This window comes from Myotis nattereri, assembly GCF_964212035.1.
Source record: "Myotis nattereri genome assembly, chromosome: 3".
Taxonomy (NCBI): domain Eukaryota; kingdom Metazoa; phylum Chordata; class Mammalia; order Chiroptera; family Vespertilionidae; genus Myotis; species Myotis nattereri.
Genome location: NC_138077.1, coordinates 162,243,640 through 162,263,289, shown reverse-complemented (window position 1 = coordinate 162,263,289; position 19,650 = coordinate 162,243,640). Strand labels below are relative to the sequence as shown.

The window sequence follows — 19,650 nt, the reverse complement described above, 5'->3', positions numbered from 1 at the left end:
ATCAGGGACAGCACTAGTCCCTGAGGCTGCAGGCACCAACGGTGCAGTAAATATGTTGGCTGAAAACTGGGACTAGAATAGAACTAGAACTACAAGATTCGTACAGGTAACATGTCCAATGCTACAAAATCATGAATGTGGTAGTTAATACAGAGTTTGTCTAGTAACTGAAGTGTATCAAGGGATTGTGAAGTGTGAAGTGAGCAGTATGCTTCAGCTTATTCTATAGATGAGGGGTAATTATTCTGTAAAAGGCAGATTTAGAAAAGAGACAGAGGAAGATGGAGAAGAGTCACTTCAAGATCTGAAACTGCTGGTCATTGTGATCCTTGTAGTCCAGAGGATCCACAGGGTCGTAGGCGAGTTTCCAGGTGCTTGTGGGTCCTTGCCTTCTAAGCTGCCCACAGGGCTGTAGCCATCATAGCTTTGGCCTGACAGGGAAGGGGGAGACTGGGCCAGGAGGGTCCCAAAGAAGGGCCGAAAGGAACTGAGAGCCAGGCCCTCCAACTGGGGCACCAAAAAGATTCTCACTTTTACAGAATAATGACTCCTTCTTCTTTTTGTATGGGAAGGAATCTTTCATTTTAGGATGTATATAACATACTAGTTTCTAGAATCATGATATTGTTTTGTTTTTACTCCTCACCTAAGGATATGTTTTTGTTTTGATTTTGGAAAGAGAGGAGGAGAGGGAGGGGAAGGGGGGGGGGAGGAAGAGAAAGAGAAAGAAAGAGAGAGAGAGAGAGAGAGAGAGAGAGAGAGAGAGATTAATGGATTATCTCCCATACATGCCCAGACCAGGAATTGAACCTGCAATCTAGGTATGTGCCCTGACTAGAATTGAACCTGAAACATTTTGATGTATGGGACAATACTCCAATCAACTGAGCCACCCTGCCAGGGCAACATTGGTTTTTTAACACTTTTTAAAACATGTTATTTCACAGGGCACTAATTTATAAAGAAATAGTGAATGAACTTGAAAAATGCTAATAGCAAAACACTTCAGCCATGGCACATACAGCCAGAAGCCAATGACAGCCTTCAATTATAGAAGTTAGCAGGGCTTTCTGTTCACTTATATTAAAGCAGAATTCCATGTTCAGACTAGAAACATGACTGTCATTCAACAGAACAAATCAGGTCAAGAGGACCAACCACATAATGCTACAACAGATAAGAGGCTGTGTTCACAGGAAGAAAAAACAAGACAGAATTAGCAATCAAACCTCATTTCCTTGGACATAATGTTGATGGCAAGATTTCTAAGCAATCACTTCTTTAGTTTAGAGAAAGACTTCCAGCACAGAACACTGTTAGAACGGGGCCATTAGGAGCTATGTAAAAGTGAAGTAAGGCAAGTAAAATATACAATCACAGTTTTTAATTTCCCACAGAATCATTGCAGGCTACCGTGTTATGAAAACAAAAGCAGATCATTCTTAATGTGTCAAATTTATTTATTTATTTTTAAAAACATGACCCCCATCACACAAATATATAATTCTAAACCTAATTTGAAAGCAAGTCAGTCAAGAAGTATCTATCTGGAGACTATGCACCAAAAAAGGGCTGCTGGCCCAGGATGTACAGACCACTGGCAATCAACCATGAGCATGGTGAATGTTGTAGTATTTTGGTAAATATTAGAAATTTAACAAATATTGTTTATCTGGCCCTTCCAAGCAGCTTGTAGATCCAGATAAGATTAGCTTGGACAAGGGGTCTTGTTTAATCCCCAAAATCTGCAGAGTCCAATACAGGTCTGGGCTAATCAGAGATGAAAGAAACTTTCTAAGGAGAAGTAGGCTTGGAAATCAAGCAGTCTTATTTCCAATTAGCACATTTTAATCAAAGGTATAAAACTAATGATCAGGTAACAGGAATATCTATAATGCACCCCAATGTCAATGACCACAACATTCTACTTCCTACTATGACTGCTTGATTACAGCATAAAGAATATTGTCAGCTACAACATAAACTGTGCTCCAATGCCCAGGATCTCTAAGGACAAATCTTGTTTTTTAATATAAGAAACTCACTGAATTAAATGAATGCCAATTAAAGCAGAGATAGTGTAAGTAAAACTGGGATAAGAGACCTCTAATTACATAGGAAATACATGAAAGAATTAATTATGACACGAGAAGAATCATTTTTCCAGTAGCCCCACTGCTATGGATGATGTTTTCATGAGCCTGGACCGCCTTCTCCAATGGATACTGAGAACCTATTACAGGATTCAACCAACCAACTTCCATTCCAGCTTGAAGAGCTGCTGCAAATTGCCGAAATTCTTCCTAAAGTGAAAGAAAAAGGTTTTTGCTTTTTTTTTTTTTGTAGAGAAACATATGAGTTGATTTTCAGAAGCATTAAATATTTTCAGAATCTAAAAAAGCATAGTTCTTACAAATGTGTGGCTTTTGTCAACTTATCCAGAATTACAGAAAAAGGGTCCTCTATATTTGTTTGAGACAGTATCTGATTACAAAGTACTTGCTGTTCTGAAGTGATTACGAATAGTATCTTCTTTTTATCTCAAAAGTGTCCTGACTTGGAAAATAAATGATATTGTCACCCTTGTTATCTTCCAGTGACTAAGCCTTAATGCACACATATAGTCAAATAACTAAGTTTAACATCTGCTTAAACTTTCAGCCTGCCTGATTAGGCAAATTTAAGTTACCAAAATCACATGACTTCTTTTCCTACCTTGGTTGATGAATACAGAGCAACTCCAATTATACTAGTTTCCTTTGCCATGGTGTCCCGGGGGTTTATTTCAATAGGACCTCTGCTGCCAACAATCTGTTATGAAGAACAACATGCTACAGTTAAAGATTACTGCAACATAGTGTTAAATTATGATAAAACTACAAAGTGGTAAAAAAAAAAGAGAAACACTTACTATTACTCGTCCTCCATATGATAGAAGATTCAAATCATTACTAAGATTTACGTTAGCTAACATTTCAATAATAATATCAATTCCTTTTTCGCCAAGAGATTTCTATATAATATAAAAGAATGCAAAATAAGTTAAGAAAGCAAGTAAAAAAAAACTATAAAAGTTATAATCATCCCGTGTATTACAGAAATGTGTTTTGAATGATATAAGCTACAAGACCTCATGGTCTTAAAATTAGATTACTGCAAAACAAAAATATCTTCTTAAAATAACTGGCTGTTTTTCAACTTTGTAAATACTCTTGGAAATTGATACCAGGAGTGAATACTCCATTAATTGTAGGTTTCCTAGACATATAACAAAGGAGTGCCTTTACTCAGTTTTGTGGCAAGTTGATTTAGTGGTGATAAACTCTCACCCATCCTTTCCTTAGTTTGTAATGACCTAGTTTACATAGTAATCAGTAACTAGAAAACTTTCTTTCTCAACATGAGCAAGTACTTTGAGGGTTAGCAAAGTAATCAGTGTTTAGTAAATTGCTACTAGAGCACAAATGGAGAACTTCAGAATCTGTTTTAATTCTATTGTAGCAACGGAACATATGCAACAACTCACTAAATGCTACCTAGCTACTTTGGAGGAAGTAGTGATTAGTCCGCCAAATTTTGGAGTCCAAAGCATCTGGTTAACAAATAAACGTTCTTCTCTAGTCTAGACAGATCCAGTTTGTAATCTTAGGATACTTCACCTTCCATGAAAAATTTATACCAATAGAAATTATATTAATAACACCTAACAGATGCAAATATAGAGCTGTGGATTTACTTAAACTGTGACTGGCATTAAATTTTGATAGCTAGAAGACTTGAGAGGCAAAATTTTATTTGGCAAACATAAACAAGACAGAAATAAGAGTGAAAGTTTAAAAATTAGACATCTCTGCTTTTTAAATGAAAATATTAAAACACACATAGGCAAAAAAACATATAGGCATTTGAAAAAAGAGGCAAACAACTTTAAGAGAGTGGTTAAAAAGAACTTATAAAAATGTGTCTCTCAAGAAACAAAATTTTACTTTTATAAAACTGTAGAACAATTTTACCTTAATTTTATCAATATAATTAACCTCTCTGTGATTAAACACTTCATGGGCTCCATTTCGCAAAACGATGTTTTTTCCTTCCTCAGTACCAGCTGTGCCCAAAACCTTTAAGCCATAAGCTCGAGCAATTTGGCATGCTGCTAGTCCTACCTGAAAAACAAAATACAACCCAATAGTTATATTTATTTTTTTTAGGGGGAAGGTGCACATTTTTTATTTGTCAATTACAGCTGACATCAGTATTATTTTATTTTGGTTTCAGGTGTACAGCCTAATGGTGAGACATATATGACAATTTATGAAGTGATCCTCCAATAAGTCTAGTATGCACCTGGCACTATACATCGTTATTACAATATACTGTATTATTGACTGTATTCCCTATACTTCACATCCACAAGACTATTTTGTAAATACCAATTTGTACTTCTTAATCCCTTTAGCTTTTTTGTCCAGCTTCCCAACCCCCTCCCATCTGGCAACCATCAGTTTGTTCTCTTAACCCAGTATTTTTAGATTCTTTGCATTCTTGCAAACATTTGTTAAGTATAGATAATGAACTCAAGGTTCTTCTAAGTCCTATTCTATTATTAAGGAAGTTCAAGTATAAATGAGGAAATAAGGACAATAGGTAGCTTTTATTGAGCATTTATGAAATGCCAGGTTCCACACTAAATAATATATATGTATCACTCTGCTTCATCCTCACAAGAAGTCTATGATAGAGATTGATTATTATTCCTAGTCTATAGATAAGAAAACTGAAATTATAAAATATAAGTAACTTGCCCAGGTCACAGAGATGGAAACAAGAGCTGGACCAAATCAGACTGCAAATCTTGAGTTTTTAACCAATGCATCAAAATGTTTACTTAGTTTTGTGCAAAGGTACGGGGTTTAGAGATGATCAAAATATGTTCACAGACTTCATACTTTAATTATACATATAAAAATACTCTATAATAAATGTTAGGCCTCTACCATTTAAGTGGAAGAGACAGCTACATGGGCAAATTAATTTATTCATCTATATGATAAACACTTATTGAGCGTTTACTATGTGCGTGGCATGGTACTTGCCCCAAGAAACTTACATTCTAAAGAAGGGGGAAGATGATAAACACATAACAAATACATGAACAACATAAATTCAGAAAATAAAAAGTATGAAAAAATAAAACAGCCTACTGGGTTAGAAAGAGATAGGGAGAGGAGGCAGTTCAGTCGTTAGGAAAAGCTGCTGTCAAGAGAGGAGGCCTGAATAAGTGAGGGACAAGCCACGTGTGACGATCTGGGAAGTCACGCGGAGAATGCTGCAGGCAGAATGGTCACGGCTAACTTGGTGGAGTGGGGATGAGCATGGGGTGCTCAAAAGAAAGAGAGACAATGTGGCCTGAGGGGCACATGGGAGAGAGTAGAAGAGGCCCAAGGGGCATGGAGAGGCCGAGGCACACACGGCCTTGGGGGTGAAGGTTGGGATTATATTAAAGAACCATGCAGAGCTACCAGAGAGCTTAAATTGGGTGTGATTCGATTTAGGACTTAAAAAGAACACTCAAATTATGTAAGAGGAAAAAAGAAGGTTTCGGGGAAATAAGAGTAGGAAGACCAGTTAGCAGCTGATAGAGTGGTCAAGAGGTGAAGCTGGCTTGGACTAAAGTGGCCACACCGGAAAGAATAACAAGTTTAGATACAATTTAGAGGTAACCTGAAGGGCCTTTCTCATAGATTGTGGGATGGAGGAAGAAGAAAAATCAAGGATGTCTCCTAGGTCTTTGGCCAGATTAACTGGGTAGATTAATGGGATAAGGAAGATTAGAGAGGATCAAGTTTGTGAAAGCATCAATAAATCACTTTGAACATTCTGAATTGCTCACCTAACTGGTGACATTCAGTAATCAGCTCAATATGGGTATGGACTCAAAAGAGTTTAGAGCTGGAAATAATAAACCTGAGATTTATCAGTTTACAAATGGTATTTAAAGCCATAGGATTAGATGAAATCATTAGATCGCCACACACACACACACACAAAAAATGTGCTTAGGATAAAGAAGAAATAAACATATACAGATATAAGCAATTATTCAAATTACAATACTAGGCCATATATGTTTAATTACATGCTAAATGAATGGTACAGATAAGTGTCACAAACATTTACAGCAGCATTTCTCAAACTTGGCATTATTGACATTTTGGGCCACATAATTCTTCCCTGTGGGGCTATCCTGTGCATTGAAGGATGTTTAGCATAATGTCTGTCTGCTACCAACCAGATGCCAGAACCCTCTACCCAGATACAATAACCAAAAATGTCCCCAGACACTGCCAAATGTCCCTGAAGGAGGGGGAGGGATGATGCAACATCACCCTTTATTAATAACAACTGGCTTAGAGGAAGGCAAAATCATTATGGATTGGGCATGATAGAAAACAAGTGAAATTATTATGGAACCTAATAAAAGTTGTCACAGCATCACAAACTCTCAGGCCTGAGATAGACCTGTCAGGCATGCAGGCATGATAAGCCTGAACTCAGTTGGGTTACGACAGGAATTTGTTTAATTGAACCAAAACAAACATATGAAACTCACTGTCTGAGACAGACATTCAATTCCATGAAGTGAACTATGGGATTATTAGCATGATCTATTTTTACTCTTTGAGTTTTTAATTTTCAATTAAAAACTTCAGTTACAAAAGGCCTTTAATAAAACCACATTTTAACCTAGGATTTAATGGAACTGTTTCTCCTTAGCCTCTAACTACGTTAAAGGGCACTCAATTGCTATCTTAAAGGCACTGCTTATTCTATTCTTGTCAACAATTATACTAGCCATACTCCCCGAGTAGATTCTACAGCATTATGTGTCTACACGTTTCTTCTATTTACTTCGCTGACATTATAATAGGGCACTCCCCAACAAAATGTCTGGATAATAGCTGTGCTAGTAAGTTCCACATCAGTTTAAATACACAACATAATCCCAAAGAAATCTGAATTAAACGAGGACAGAAAGTACAAACAGAAGCAAGGAAAGCCCTGTCCTGTTTCCCTCCGACAGGGCGGGGGATCAGAAGTGCTTCACACGCCAGGTCGCCGGCCTGTCCCTGCCAGCCAAGGAGGAGCAAACTCAGCCAGCACAGAGAACAGCGTGGATTTGGCCTTAAAAAAAAATCATGGTGAAGCGACAGGGCTTTTTACAAGAGGGTAAAGGGAATAAAAGAGATTTTCTCCCCTCTTCCTATTAAAATTTCTCCCTTCTCTACAGAGTACAAGCTGTGCTCTCTGAAAGCCAACGTGATTTAAATAAATTGATGTTTGACAGAGCCTTTCATTATTTAGGGTTGAATTTAATTTAACCCCAAAATAGCCTCTTCGGTGAAGCTAGCCAATGAGAGCTCTTGACAAGATATATTTGTCATGTTTTCTCAAGCCCCATAAGGAGAATCTTGGTGTTTTTTAGCAAACAGTCTGATCTGTGAAATCCTTCAGAATTGATCTATTTGAGGTACACACAGGATGCTGGGTGTGAAACCTTGCAATTCATCTATCTAAAGTAACAGAGACACAATGGACTGAATTGTCTGCATTACCTGGCCACCTTCAAAGGTAAATTCACATTTTCAGGACGCCACTCATTATTCTGGAGACAATGTACCGTTTAATAGGTTACTCCTTTCAATCTCCTGTGCAGAATACCTAGTGCTCTGACAGGGTTAAGCAGCTTCCCAGCGTGAGTCCTCAAGACCTAGCCAGTGATGGCAAACCTCTGACACGCGAACTCATTTTTTTGGTTGATTTTTCTTTGTTAAATGGCATTTAAACATATAAAATAAATATCAAAAATATAAATCTTTGTTTTACTATGGTTGCAAATATCAAAAAATTTCTATATGTGACACGGCACCAGAGTTAAGTTAGGGTTTTTCAAAATGCTGACACGCGGAGATCAAAAGGTTCACCATCACTGCGTCCCTTTCTGTTAAAACTGCAAAATCCTGTCTCTAAAATTTCTAAACCTCTACTTGCAGGATAGAGGTTGTGTGGATTTCTTGTTCAGTTCCGACCTCAGAGCTCTAACTTTTCCTCTAAGCTCCTCAAAGACAGATTGACAGCAGGTTTCTTGAAGAGGTTTCTGACGGCACTGCGTTCGGTGACTTCACTAAAGGGCTTAGTTCATACATTCTGAGTCCCCATTTCCCGCACCACCACTAGCATTTTAAGCCACGGGTTGTGGTGTTAAGGACACAGCTGTATACTTTGCGTGGTGAATGTCATCAAAGCGCAGCAGGCAGGCCGCCGAACAGAGACAAAAGGACAAAGAGTTTAGTGTGGCTTTGCAGTGCTGTCTGGGGCAACATATGTAAAACTTTAATGAGCCTTAGGTCCTTATCTAAGGGAATAAGGAATTAGTATTCATCTTAAAGAACTGTTTACAATTCTACATAAGCATTCTTATAACATAAGCCACTTGAAGGCAAAAACAAAGCCAGTTTATCTTGGTCCACACTCAACACAGGTGAAAAACCTAATAGATATATTTTCAATGGGGTAATCTGGTGAATTTATTAACCACGAAATGCTAAACTAATGACAAGGAATCACCTTCAGAAGACAAAACTTACAGAAGCTTTACCACATAAAGGACAAAAAAGCGCCCCTGACTATATTTATAAATTTGGTTTTTAAAATGGACTTAGATGTGCAACCCAAAAACAAAAGCTCATTTAAAAATAAACGTAAAGAAAAATACTTACTCCTCCACTAGCCCCATGAACCAGAACACTCTCTCCAGCTTTCCCACGGGCGCTGCAAAAGAAAGCGCAGGTTCATCACCTCACCTTAAAGCAATTAGCCCAGGTACTTTCAATTATCTTCAAGGAACTCCTACCCTCAGTCCAGCTACCACTTACCCAAAGAGGAAACTCATTGTGAGACATTCTCCAGGATCCAGGGGATCAAACAATGACTCTTCAGAGCCACAGATAAGAGAAAACCTCAGTTCATTTATTCATGCAACACCCGTTTATGGGAGTCAGTGTGTGCCAGGCCCCGTGCTGGATGCGGGATCACCTCATGGTGCTATGCTGAGAGGCTGCAGTCCTTGGAGGCATGCTAGTGAAACTGCTGAAGCTAGAGGAACTGGAGTTTCTCCTTGACTCCCACAGAAAACATCCCAAATCAGGTCCATTATAGCTAGACACAGAGCACTGCCCAAGCAAACACAGTGGCTAGCCAGGGGTGGGCAAACTTTTTGACTCGAGGGCCACAAAGGGTTCTTAAACTGGACCGGAGGGCCGGAACAAAAGCATGGATGGAGTGTTTGTGTGAACTAATATAAATTCAAAGTAAACATCATTACATAAAAGGGTACGGTCGTTTTTTTTTTTTTAGTTTTATTCATTTCAAACGGGCTGGATCCGGTCCGCGGGCCGTAGTTTGCCCATGGCTGGGCTAGACTATTTAAGAAAACACGTTTACTTTTCCATGCCTTCAAACATCAGGTTGCACCAGCCTTTAAGCCCTCATTTCAGGAAGCAATGTTGAGTCAGCAATGATAAGACCATAATAAGTACAATAAATCTTGTCACAAAGGTTCCCATGTCACCCCTAAAATGTCCAGATCCTCTGAACTCGCTGTGTTTTATTTCTGGTTCACAACACTACTTTTCTAATATACTGGAAACAAGGAATGCACAGCAAGACAGAGAGGGGATCCTTTATTATTCAAGATGGACAAGTGCAGTATCACAGCTGTGGTTGGTCCAGATCTGGCTCTGAGAGGATCTCTTGCTTCCTAGAACAATACGGGTGGCCACAGTCATTATGTTCAGTCTGGGAGTGAGAACACGGTAACCTGGAGTCCTGCTCAAGGCTGTGTGCCCACAGCTGACAAATGGCAATTATGAGCAGTGAATGAAGCTTTCTTCAAACCTCTTGTGGGAGATGAGGGAATTGGGGGTAGTGAATTAAACTGAGGGTTTCACATGATAAACTACAATAACTATTACTAAAACACTTCAACATTTGAAAAGTTAAAATTCAAATGTAAGGGAATAGGACTACTAATGTTATACTATGGGATATGAAATACTTCCCAATGAATTTTTAAAAATTCTTAACCCCCCCAAACACAATGAGCACATTCTCCTAAATCTCTGGACCTGTGGTGGGTGGAGAAAGAGCAGGCTAAGCCTCTCCGAGATCCCCACTGCCACGATCCTTCTACCCTGGTGTGGGGTCACTGTGAGGGTATTTATGTGTCAGCTTGGCTGGGCCAGGGTGCCAGATTTAGGTCAAACATTGTTCTGAATGTTTCTTTCAAGGTGTTTTTTGGATAAGAGCAACATTTAAATCAGTAGACTGTGAGTAAAGCAGATTGCTTTCCATGAAATTGATGGGCTCATCTAATCAGTTGAAGGCATTAAAAGAGCAAAAGACTGACTTCTCCCAAAGCAAGAAGGAACTCTGACAGCAGATTGCTTTTGGGCTTAACTGAACTCTTTCCTGAGTCTCCAGCCTGCTGGTCTACCCCATACCCCATCAGATTTTTTATCTTTTTAGACTTATCAAGTCTCCACAATCATGTGAGCCAATTCCTTAAAACCTCTCTCTCTCTCTCTCTCTCTCTCTCCCTCCCTCCCTCCCTCTCCACCCTATATAATAAAAAGCTAATATGCAAATCAACCGAACCATAGAATGACCGGTCTCTATGATGCACACTGACCACCAGGCATCAGATGCTCAATGCAGGAGCTGCCCTGTGGTGGTCACCGCACTCCTACAGGGGGCGTACAGCTCAGCCAGAAGCCAGGCTCACGGCTGGCAAGTGCAGTGGTAGTGGTGGGGAGCCGCTCCTGCCTCCGCAGTAGCGCTAAGGATGTCCGTCAGTCAGACATCCCCCGAGGGCTCCCAGACTGCAAGAGGGCACAGGCCAGGCTAAGGGACCACCCCCCCTGCCCCCCCTGAGTGCAAGAATTTCATGCACTAGGCCTCTAATATATATATATATTATAGTATATATATATACTATATATATATACTCTAGTATATATATATACTAGAGGCCCGGTGCACAAAAATGTGTGCACTCGGGGGGGAGAGGGGGTCTCTCAGCCTGGCCTGTGCCCTCTCGCAGTCTGGGACCCCTCGGGAGATAACGACCTGCTGGCTTAGGCCTGCTCCTGGGTGGCAGAGGGCAGGCCCAATCCCTAGGTGCAGCTCCTGGTCGGGCTCAGAGCAGGGCCGATTGGGGAGTTGGGGCGCTGCCCCCTGTCATGCACAGAGCAGGGCGGATCGGGAGGTTGCGATGCCACCCTCAGTCATGCTCAGGGTAGGGCTGATTGGGGGGTTGGGGCACCGCCCCCTGTCACACTCAAGGCAGGGTTGATAGGGAGGTTGCGGCGCCACCCCTGTCACACGCAGAGCAGGGCCCATCAGGGGGGTTGGGCTCCATACCCTGTCACACACAGAGCAGGGCTGATCAGGGGGTTTAGGAGCTCCCCCCTGTCACGCACAGAGCAGGGCCCATCAGGGGGTTGGGGAGCTCCCCCCTGTCACACACAGAGCAGGGCCCATCAGGGGGTTGGGAAGCTCCCCCCTGTCACTCACAGAGCAGGGCCAATCAGGGGGTTGAGGAGCTCCTCCCTGTCACTCACAGAGCAGGGCCGATAGGGGAGTTGGGGCACCGCATACTGTCACACACGGAGCAGGGCCGATCAGGGGGTTGGGGTGCCGCCACTGTCACACTCAGGGCAGGGCTGATGGGGGGGGGGGGGCGCCGCACCCTGTCACACACAGAGCCGCAGGGCGATCAGAGGGTTGGGGAGCTCGCCCCTGTCATGAACAGAGCAGGGCAGATAGGGAGGTTGTGGCCCCGCCCCCTGTCACACACAGAGCCGCAGGGCGATCAGGGGGTTTGGGCGCTGCCCCTGTCACGCTGATCCCGGTGCTGGGGAGCATATTACCCTTTTACTATATAGGATAGAAGCCTGGTGCATGGGTGGGGGCCGGCTGGTTTGCCCTGAAGGGTGTCCTGGATCAGGGTGGGGGTCCCGCTTGGGTGCCGGGCCAGCCTGGGTGAGGGGATGATGGCTGTTTGCATCTGGTCACATACCCTTTAGGGTGGGGGTCCCCACTGGGGTGCCTGGCCAGCCTGGGTGAGGGGCTGAGGGCCGTTTTCAGGCTGGCAGGTGACTGAAGCTCCCAACCTGTCCTTTTTCCCTTTTTTTTTTTATTGTGGGCCAGCTTTAGCTCTGAGGCTCAGCTCCAGCTATGAGACCTCCGCTGCTGAAAGCAGGTTTCTGGCCTTTGTTTACCTTCTGTATTTGAAACAAAGTTGCGGTCCTGCTGGCTGAAGCCTGGGGTTTTGTTTAGCTTCTATATTTGTTACAATGTTGCTTAGAGTGCAGCTGAGAGGCCAGCAAGGCAGGCGGGGAAGCTTGGCTTCCTCTGTCACTGAAGCAAGCAAGCCTCCCTGTTCGCATCAGCTGCCTGGCTGCCGGCCACCATCTTGGCTGGCAGTTAATTTGCATATTGCCCTGATTAGCCAATGGGAAGGGTAGCGGTCGTATGCTAATTACCATGTTTCTCTTTTATTAGATAGGATCCTTTTTAAAAGAATAGTCTCCATTCAAGGAACAGATTTCCTCTTCCTTCCTCAACCCAATCAGCTTCTGTTTCACAACTCTACTGAAAACAATATGACTAAAGTTACCAATGACCTCTTAATTGCTAAGCCCAACTGCTGTTTTCCAAATACGCCTCACTGCTGCTTCCCTCCTTAGAAGCAAAATCAACTACTACCCCTAACACTATCAACCCTGAATTAGTACTTACTCTGTGCCAGGCTCTATACTAAGAAGTATGCATTATTTCATTTAATTCTTGTCACATGCCTATGAGAAAGGTACTATTAGTTTTTCAAATCAATAAACTGAAGCTGAACAGGAAAGTAACGTGACCAAGGTCATATAGCCAGTAGTGGGTAAAGATAGGACTCCAACCCAGGTCTTCCTTTTTTCAAAGCCCAAGAGCTTAACAAATGTTTAATGGACACCATGGCTTCTGGACTCCCTTTGTCTAAGAATAACTCCTTTTGGTTCTCTTGGGACTCTGTCTCGTACCTCCCGACTATACCCTTAAATGTTGATATTCACTAAGGCTCCATTCTCACTCCACTGTTCTTCTCACTCCCTGAGGGATTTTAAGCACTTTCATCTTGTCAGCTCTCACCCCCATGCTGATATCCCCAAGTGTACACCTCCAGCCTTCAAGCTTCCGACTCTTTCATCCAACAGCCTGCTGAACTTCTCCATTAGGATGTCTGTCTTAGTTTTAGGTCCAAAACTGAACTCAGCTTCCCTTTGAAACTTTTTCCTCTTTTTTTTTTTTTTTTTTTTTTTGGTCACAGTTCAACATTACTCAAGCTAGAAAGCTAGAAGTATTCTTAAGCTCTTCCTTTATCTCATTCTCCACATGTAGTCAACCAAATATTCCCAATTTTACCTCTAAAATTTACCTTTTCTCTTCACCTCTCCCTCCATGACCCTTGCTCTGGCCTAGAAGATACTCCAATAAGACCCTCCCATCTCCTTCTCCTTTCCTATGATCAAAACCATCCTCCATACAGCTGATAAGTGATACCAATAATACAAAAAGATGACAATATCAGTCTCCTGAATAAAACATTTCATGAACCCTCAATCCCTTACAAAACAATGTGTGAGCTTTATAATCTAGCTTTTACAATCTGAAACCTACAGATGTGGTGATGACAGCTAACATTTATTGAGAGATTACTTACTCTTTCCCAGTCTTTGCCTTAAAATCTTCTATCCAACAAAACCGCATTGCTATAGCTCTCCCCAGATACCATGTTTTCTCACACACCAACTATCCCATTGTCTAGAATGCCCTCTCCCTTCCCAGCTCCTTCACCAGGCTAATTCCCTCTGATCTTTTTCAGATACCCAGGGAATTTGATTAAAATAGAGATTCTCAGGCCTCAGCTACGGAAATTGATCAGTGGGTCTAGGGTACAGCCCTATACCGTACTTTTAAATTGCAGTTTAAAAGTTTTCATGGTTGCATAATCAGATTTTTGAACCATGGCTTTAAAAGAATCCAAGCCTTATACCTTGCCAGGAAGACCTATCTCATCACCATAGGCACATCCCTTGCGATCTCATAAATCCCTATGCACATCTCCATCATGTACTTTTGACTACAGTATATAACTGTTATTCCTCTTATGTCTACCTCCCTTACTAGACTGTGAGCATCTTGAACACAAAGACAGTGTTTGCTCTTCTTATCCCCAGTAATTAGAACAATCTCCTGAATTAGCAGTTTCCACTTCCTAAAAGCTTAATGGTAACTAAAGGGTACCCCAAAATGATAAACAGATGATAAGAAGAAAAGCAATTAATACTGCCCTCCTTTGTTGTTGCTGTGTTGCTGATGGTTGTATAGTTGGCAGTGTTAGTACCTGTGGAGCAGAGCTCGGTACGCAGTGAAATATGGAACCCCGAGGGCAGCTCCTTGCTTAAAGTCCAGTTTTTCTGGCAGTGTGTACACAGTGTCATCAGCCGCAACAGCAAACTCTGCATAGCCCCCTGAGATCGAGCCAGCAGTGAAAACTCTGTCACCTTTCTGGGGAAGCAATAAATCAATACATGCATCAGGGATTAAAAATGATATTGAAATGGGTACAATCTCTTTTTTAATGATTCCTTCAAACTTTTTTTTCAATTACAGTATAATAAAATATAATATTAGTGTACAACATAGGGATTAAACATTTATGTTACTTATGAAGTGAACATCCTGAGCTATAACCCTTTTTAATGCAACTTTATAACAAAAATAAGTATCTATATATTGGTTTCTACATCTTAGGCAGGGTCTCATAAAAATTATTTTAAAATACTGAATATTTAAAAATATTTTATTAATGGGAATCAGTGAGAAGAAAATTTTATGAGAAAGAGAAAAAAAAACAAGAAGAAAGTGAACCTCCAGAATGGTATAATGATGATAATGACAATTAACCTTTATTGAGTGTACTGTGCTAGGTACTGTATTAAGTGTCTTATGAATATTATCAAATTTGATCTTTGCAACAGCTTACGGGGTATTTTCATTATTTCCACTTTAGATTAATCCTACTATGTAGATAAGGAAATTGAGGGAAACAGTTCAGTAATTTGCTCAGACTAAAGAGTTAGTAAATGGCAGTTAATAGAACAATTTTTGCCCAAAATACTACGGAGAAGAAACAAATAAAAAGTAAGGTTTCTTCCACACACCAACTATCTGTGCTAAATCCTTTCCATAGATTTCTTCACCCCTGCATTTCCTCTTTTCATGTTGATAACAAAAAGCAGGCCACTATGCCTGGATGCTGACAGAGGATGAGCTAGGACAGGCTTCTTCACTTGCCACAGCCCCAGGAACAGCAAACTCTCAGTGAATGTCCCTGTGGCCCTTACTATTGGAGAGCAGATGCACCGGAGGTGAGATAAGGCCCTGGATAAGCATCATAGGTCTGCCCAGAATGCCTGCACACAGGGAATGAGACTGCCAGTACAAACACCTGCCCTAACTTCTCTTTTCGAAAAAAAGAAAAAGTTAATGTTCCCTGGAATAAGCAAAACATTGAAGCAGTAATTCTCAATATACTTAAATTTGTCCTTTAATTAAGAGATCTGAAAAGGTACCAGCAATATGCAGTGGGGTATAAACAAGCAAGATTCAAAGGCACCTAGGAGTCAAAGACAAGCATCGCCGTTAGCCGTGTTACCTGTAAATGGTCAAGTATGACTAGGTTAAGAGTAATCTTCCTTTTACAGCTTAAAAACGTGTTGCATTAATTTTAACATAATTCAAACATTTACTAAGAATCCACTATATAGAAAGCAGTACTTTAATTTCTGCAAAAGATCTTAGCAGCAAGAAACTCTCTTTAATCTCAAACATCTTACACTCTAGGAAGAGAGAAAAATAAAGAGCATGGAAATAATTACAAAGTAAGGTAAACATGCTGAGCCACCAAAGACAGATACAAGAAAAAGAAAGGGATTATTTCTAAGATGAGAGACTCAAGCATACCTTTATTGAGAAGTTAATATTTGAAGTAGTTCTTGAAGAACAGGAAAATAATTGAAAACTAGAATTGGGAAGAGTCATTATGGGTGAAGGAAACAAAGTAAAGGAACAGTGGCAAGAAAAATAAAGCCAGTCTTCATTCCCAACGGATAAGTAGTCTAATGTGTGCACTGCAATAGTTAGACAAAAAGAAATAAAAGCTGGAGTGTGAAACCCCTTGAACCCATGTTTATAAGTTTCAGTTTAATTCTGCCAAACAGAAGAATCAATATGAATAAAGACACAGAGATGAAAGAGCATGGGCTATGTAGGGGAGAACAAAAAATTATTACTAAGCTCAGGGAGAGAAGGAATGGGAGATAATATGAAAGAAAAGATAGGTGGGGGAGAGAGCATAAAATAACATAACAAGCGGTTTCAACAATACCCTAAAATCTACACGAAACGAATACAGTAATTAATTGTGAAACAATCAGAATAACATTTTAGAATACGTCCCTTACAGAGCAAGGACAGATTCAAAGAGGAAGGAGGGAGGGTGGTAAGGTATGTGTCTATTACAGAAATCCAGGTAAGGGCCTACGTAAGACAACCTAAACTAAACTACAGAGAGGAGGAATGGAAAGAGAGAGAAAACGGTTCTAATAAGGGAGAACTGAGTGAGGGAGAGGAAGAAATAAGCCTAAAACCTGGGAAGTCACCAAGACAGGCATCAGAGAGAGAGGAGCAGAGATGAAGTGAGAGAAGACAGGCTCAGTTGTAGACACACTGAGTAAGCAGTTCTGGAAGATGGACCAAGTGGGCGCCCTGCTCTCTCCTGCATGTCCAACGGGAAAGCCAGACACCTGGGACTAGTGAGCACTGGACAGGTTGCTAGTGTAACTGAGGAACTGAGGAACTGATTTTTTTATTTTAAGTTAAATTTGAATTTTCAGTAACCATCAGCCATTTAAATGTGGCTACCAGATTGGACACCACAGGTCCAGAGCTTAGAAGCTAGACGTATGGGGGGATCATTTTTAAAATTATATAAATGTCTAACCACTATGCTATAAAGCTGAACCGAATATAACATACTGAATGTCAACTGTAATTGAAAAATAAAAAAAAAATGTTTGTCTAATACAAAATAATATTTATTTTTTTAAAAAGGAGCCTAAATATTAGGAAAATGTTCATTACCTAAGAGACTTGACATGCCCCTTATATAAGCATAGGAAATAATTCTTTTATGCGATTAATATTTGGTTGAGCTTAAAATACTACCTCAATAAAAAATTTAGAAAATGTTTATATTAAGAAAATTCTAAGCAAAAGACACCCATGTGATATGGAAAATGTGGGTGTCCATGAGATCATCTTAAAGAAGGTATACAATAAAAACAGCAGAGGTTTAAGTATGGACAGGGAGCACTGGGCAAACCAAGATTTGAGGAGCAGCATCCAGAGAAAAAGAGGCTTGAAAAGGATGCTCTGAGAGGAAGGGCGGGGGAAGAGCAAGAGCAATGATGTCACAGAAGCTGTAGAAAAAGTTTTTTTAAGAAACAGTAAGTGACTGAGAGTGTCAAATGTCACAGAAAAGTCAAGAGAGATAATGACATAAAAGGGCCCATTAACTCCAGCAGTATAGATGCTATTAGTGACATTAGCAAGAATCATTTTAGTGGAGCGATGGGGGCAGAAGCCAGATTGCCAGGGCTGAGGCGTGGAAAGCTGTAGGAATCTGCCTGTCTCCCGTTCAGGGGCCACGTTAATCTTCTGTCTCAGTCCAATTTTGGATAAATGAGTGGCCAAAGTTGAGCAGGTCAAGGGATTATGAGGAAAGATGCTAGAACATGAATATGCGCTTTCTGCTTTAAAAGTCTTTTAGAAAATAAATAACAAAGCCCTGATCATAACATTTTCATTGACTCCATCACCTTGTTCTGAGTCAGATCTCAGAAAATGTACAGTGACCTTGCAGGTTTTCATTTTTACTTATTATTAGCATTTTCTTCACTTTGTTAAGCTAAATTTGGAGAAAGTATTTAAAAATATGTTGGTTTGTGTATTATCAAGAGTTAGGGAATAGTATAATTTTCTTGCATGTTTTTTTCCTTTACATACTTCTGTTAAATTAAAAGGTTCACCGTTTATTTCTGTGGGGATGTGAAGAAATAGAAATGACCTTGCACTTATTCCCAACAATACAAATAAGCAGGGCCTCTGGCTAAAAGATAATTTCTTTTGTTACTAGAGGAGTCCCCCAAGTGGCAAAAATGGTATAATGGGGCCTCTTAAAGCCTTAAATACAGACACATTTAAAAAGTATGTTAAAATCTTTTATGGAAAAATATTAAGCTAAAATAGAAATAACAAAAAATGTAATACCTTGAAAGCAGATACATTTTCTCCAACAGCTTCTATTACCCCAGCCACATCTGAACCAGGAGTATAAGGTAAGGGTGGTTTCCTACTATAAGTACCAGAGCGAATGTATGTGTCCACTGGGTTTACTCCGCATGCATGGACTTTGATTAGAACCTGCAAAGACAATGTACTAGTTTACACAGACTGTTCATGGCTGCTGGGGCTGTCATGATTATGGGAGCTGTAACAATGGAGGGAAAAACCTTGCCTTCCATGAGCTCACATTCCAGTTTTGCAAACCCACGTAAAAATAAAATTCTAAGACATAGTAAAATACATTTTGAGAAAATAGTGATGGAAATAATGGCAGAGACGTCTATGTGCTCATCAAATCTACTTCCTCCTCCTGGGCTCATAGGAAGAACATTGTTTCCTGCCTCACTTACAGTGATGAGGAGCCAAATGACTGAGTTCTAGCCAAGGGGATGTGAACAAAAGTGATGAGAGTCACTTCCAGGCCCGACCCATAAAGACCTTCCTGCTTCTGCCCTTTCACGTGACTCAGAAGACAGGTGTTGAAAGTGGCAGAGGAACATGATGGAGGAAGCCTGAGTCCCCAACTCACTGTTGAAGGAGAGCGACTCACCAATATTTTAGAATTTTGGAATTTAGTGAATAATAAATAATTTTCTATTGTTGACTCATTGAGATTTTGAGGTTACTGCTACTATAGAAGCTTACTTTACCTTAACTAATACAGAATTACTTCTACTGTCAGAGTAAGGGAAAGCATTTGAAAGGATGTGGTACTTGCACTGGACCTTAGAGAATGAGTAGAAATTCTTTGGGAATTGGAGAAAACTGATATTTCAAGTTAAAGGACTATGATGTGCAAAGACAGAAGGAATGAAAGGGCCTTATGGAGAAACCAGATAAAGCTTGATGATGTTACAGCACAATCTATTGAGAAGGAGAGATAAGAGATAAAGCTATAAAAATGGGTATGGCCAAATTATAAAAACTCTCAGAAGGCTTGCTAAGGAAATTAGACTTAGGAGCCATGGAAGGTATAGTAATAAAAGTACATAATTTTTATCAAAAAAGTATATTGTTAAAGTTATTGGAAATGATTGAGCTCTACATTTAAATTCTCTTAAAGCATATGTGAAAAAC

At 40.4% G+C, this 19,650-nt stretch overlaps 1 protein-coding gene across 3 annotated transcripts in view; it reads right to left on the bottom strand.

Moving 5' to 3' along the window:
* Window positions 1–673: 673 nt before the first annotated feature.
* CRYZ (crystallin zeta) overlaps window positions 674–19,650 on the bottom strand; it is a 28,993-nt gene continuing 10,016 nt past the window's right edge. For all 3 annotated transcript variants that reach the window (XM_081088390.1, XM_081088392.1, XM_081088391.1), the window contains 7 exons: window positions 18,499–18,651; window positions 14,510–14,673; window positions 8,778–8,829; window positions 4,014–4,163; window positions 2,912–3,013; window positions 2,716–2,811; window positions 674–2,303 (listed from right to left, as the gene is read on the bottom strand). In XM_081088390.1, coding sequence (XP_080944516.1) covers window positions 2,139–2,303; window positions 2,716–2,811; window positions 2,912–3,013; window positions 4,014–4,163; window positions 8,778–8,829; window positions 14,510–14,673; window positions 18,499–18,651 — 882 coding nt within the window. In that variant the 3' untranslated portion in view covers window positions 674–2,138. The remainder of the gene's footprint in view (window positions 2,304–2,715; window positions 2,812–2,911; window positions 3,014–4,013; window positions 4,164–8,777; window positions 8,830–14,509; window positions 14,674–18,498; window positions 18,652–19,650) is intronic.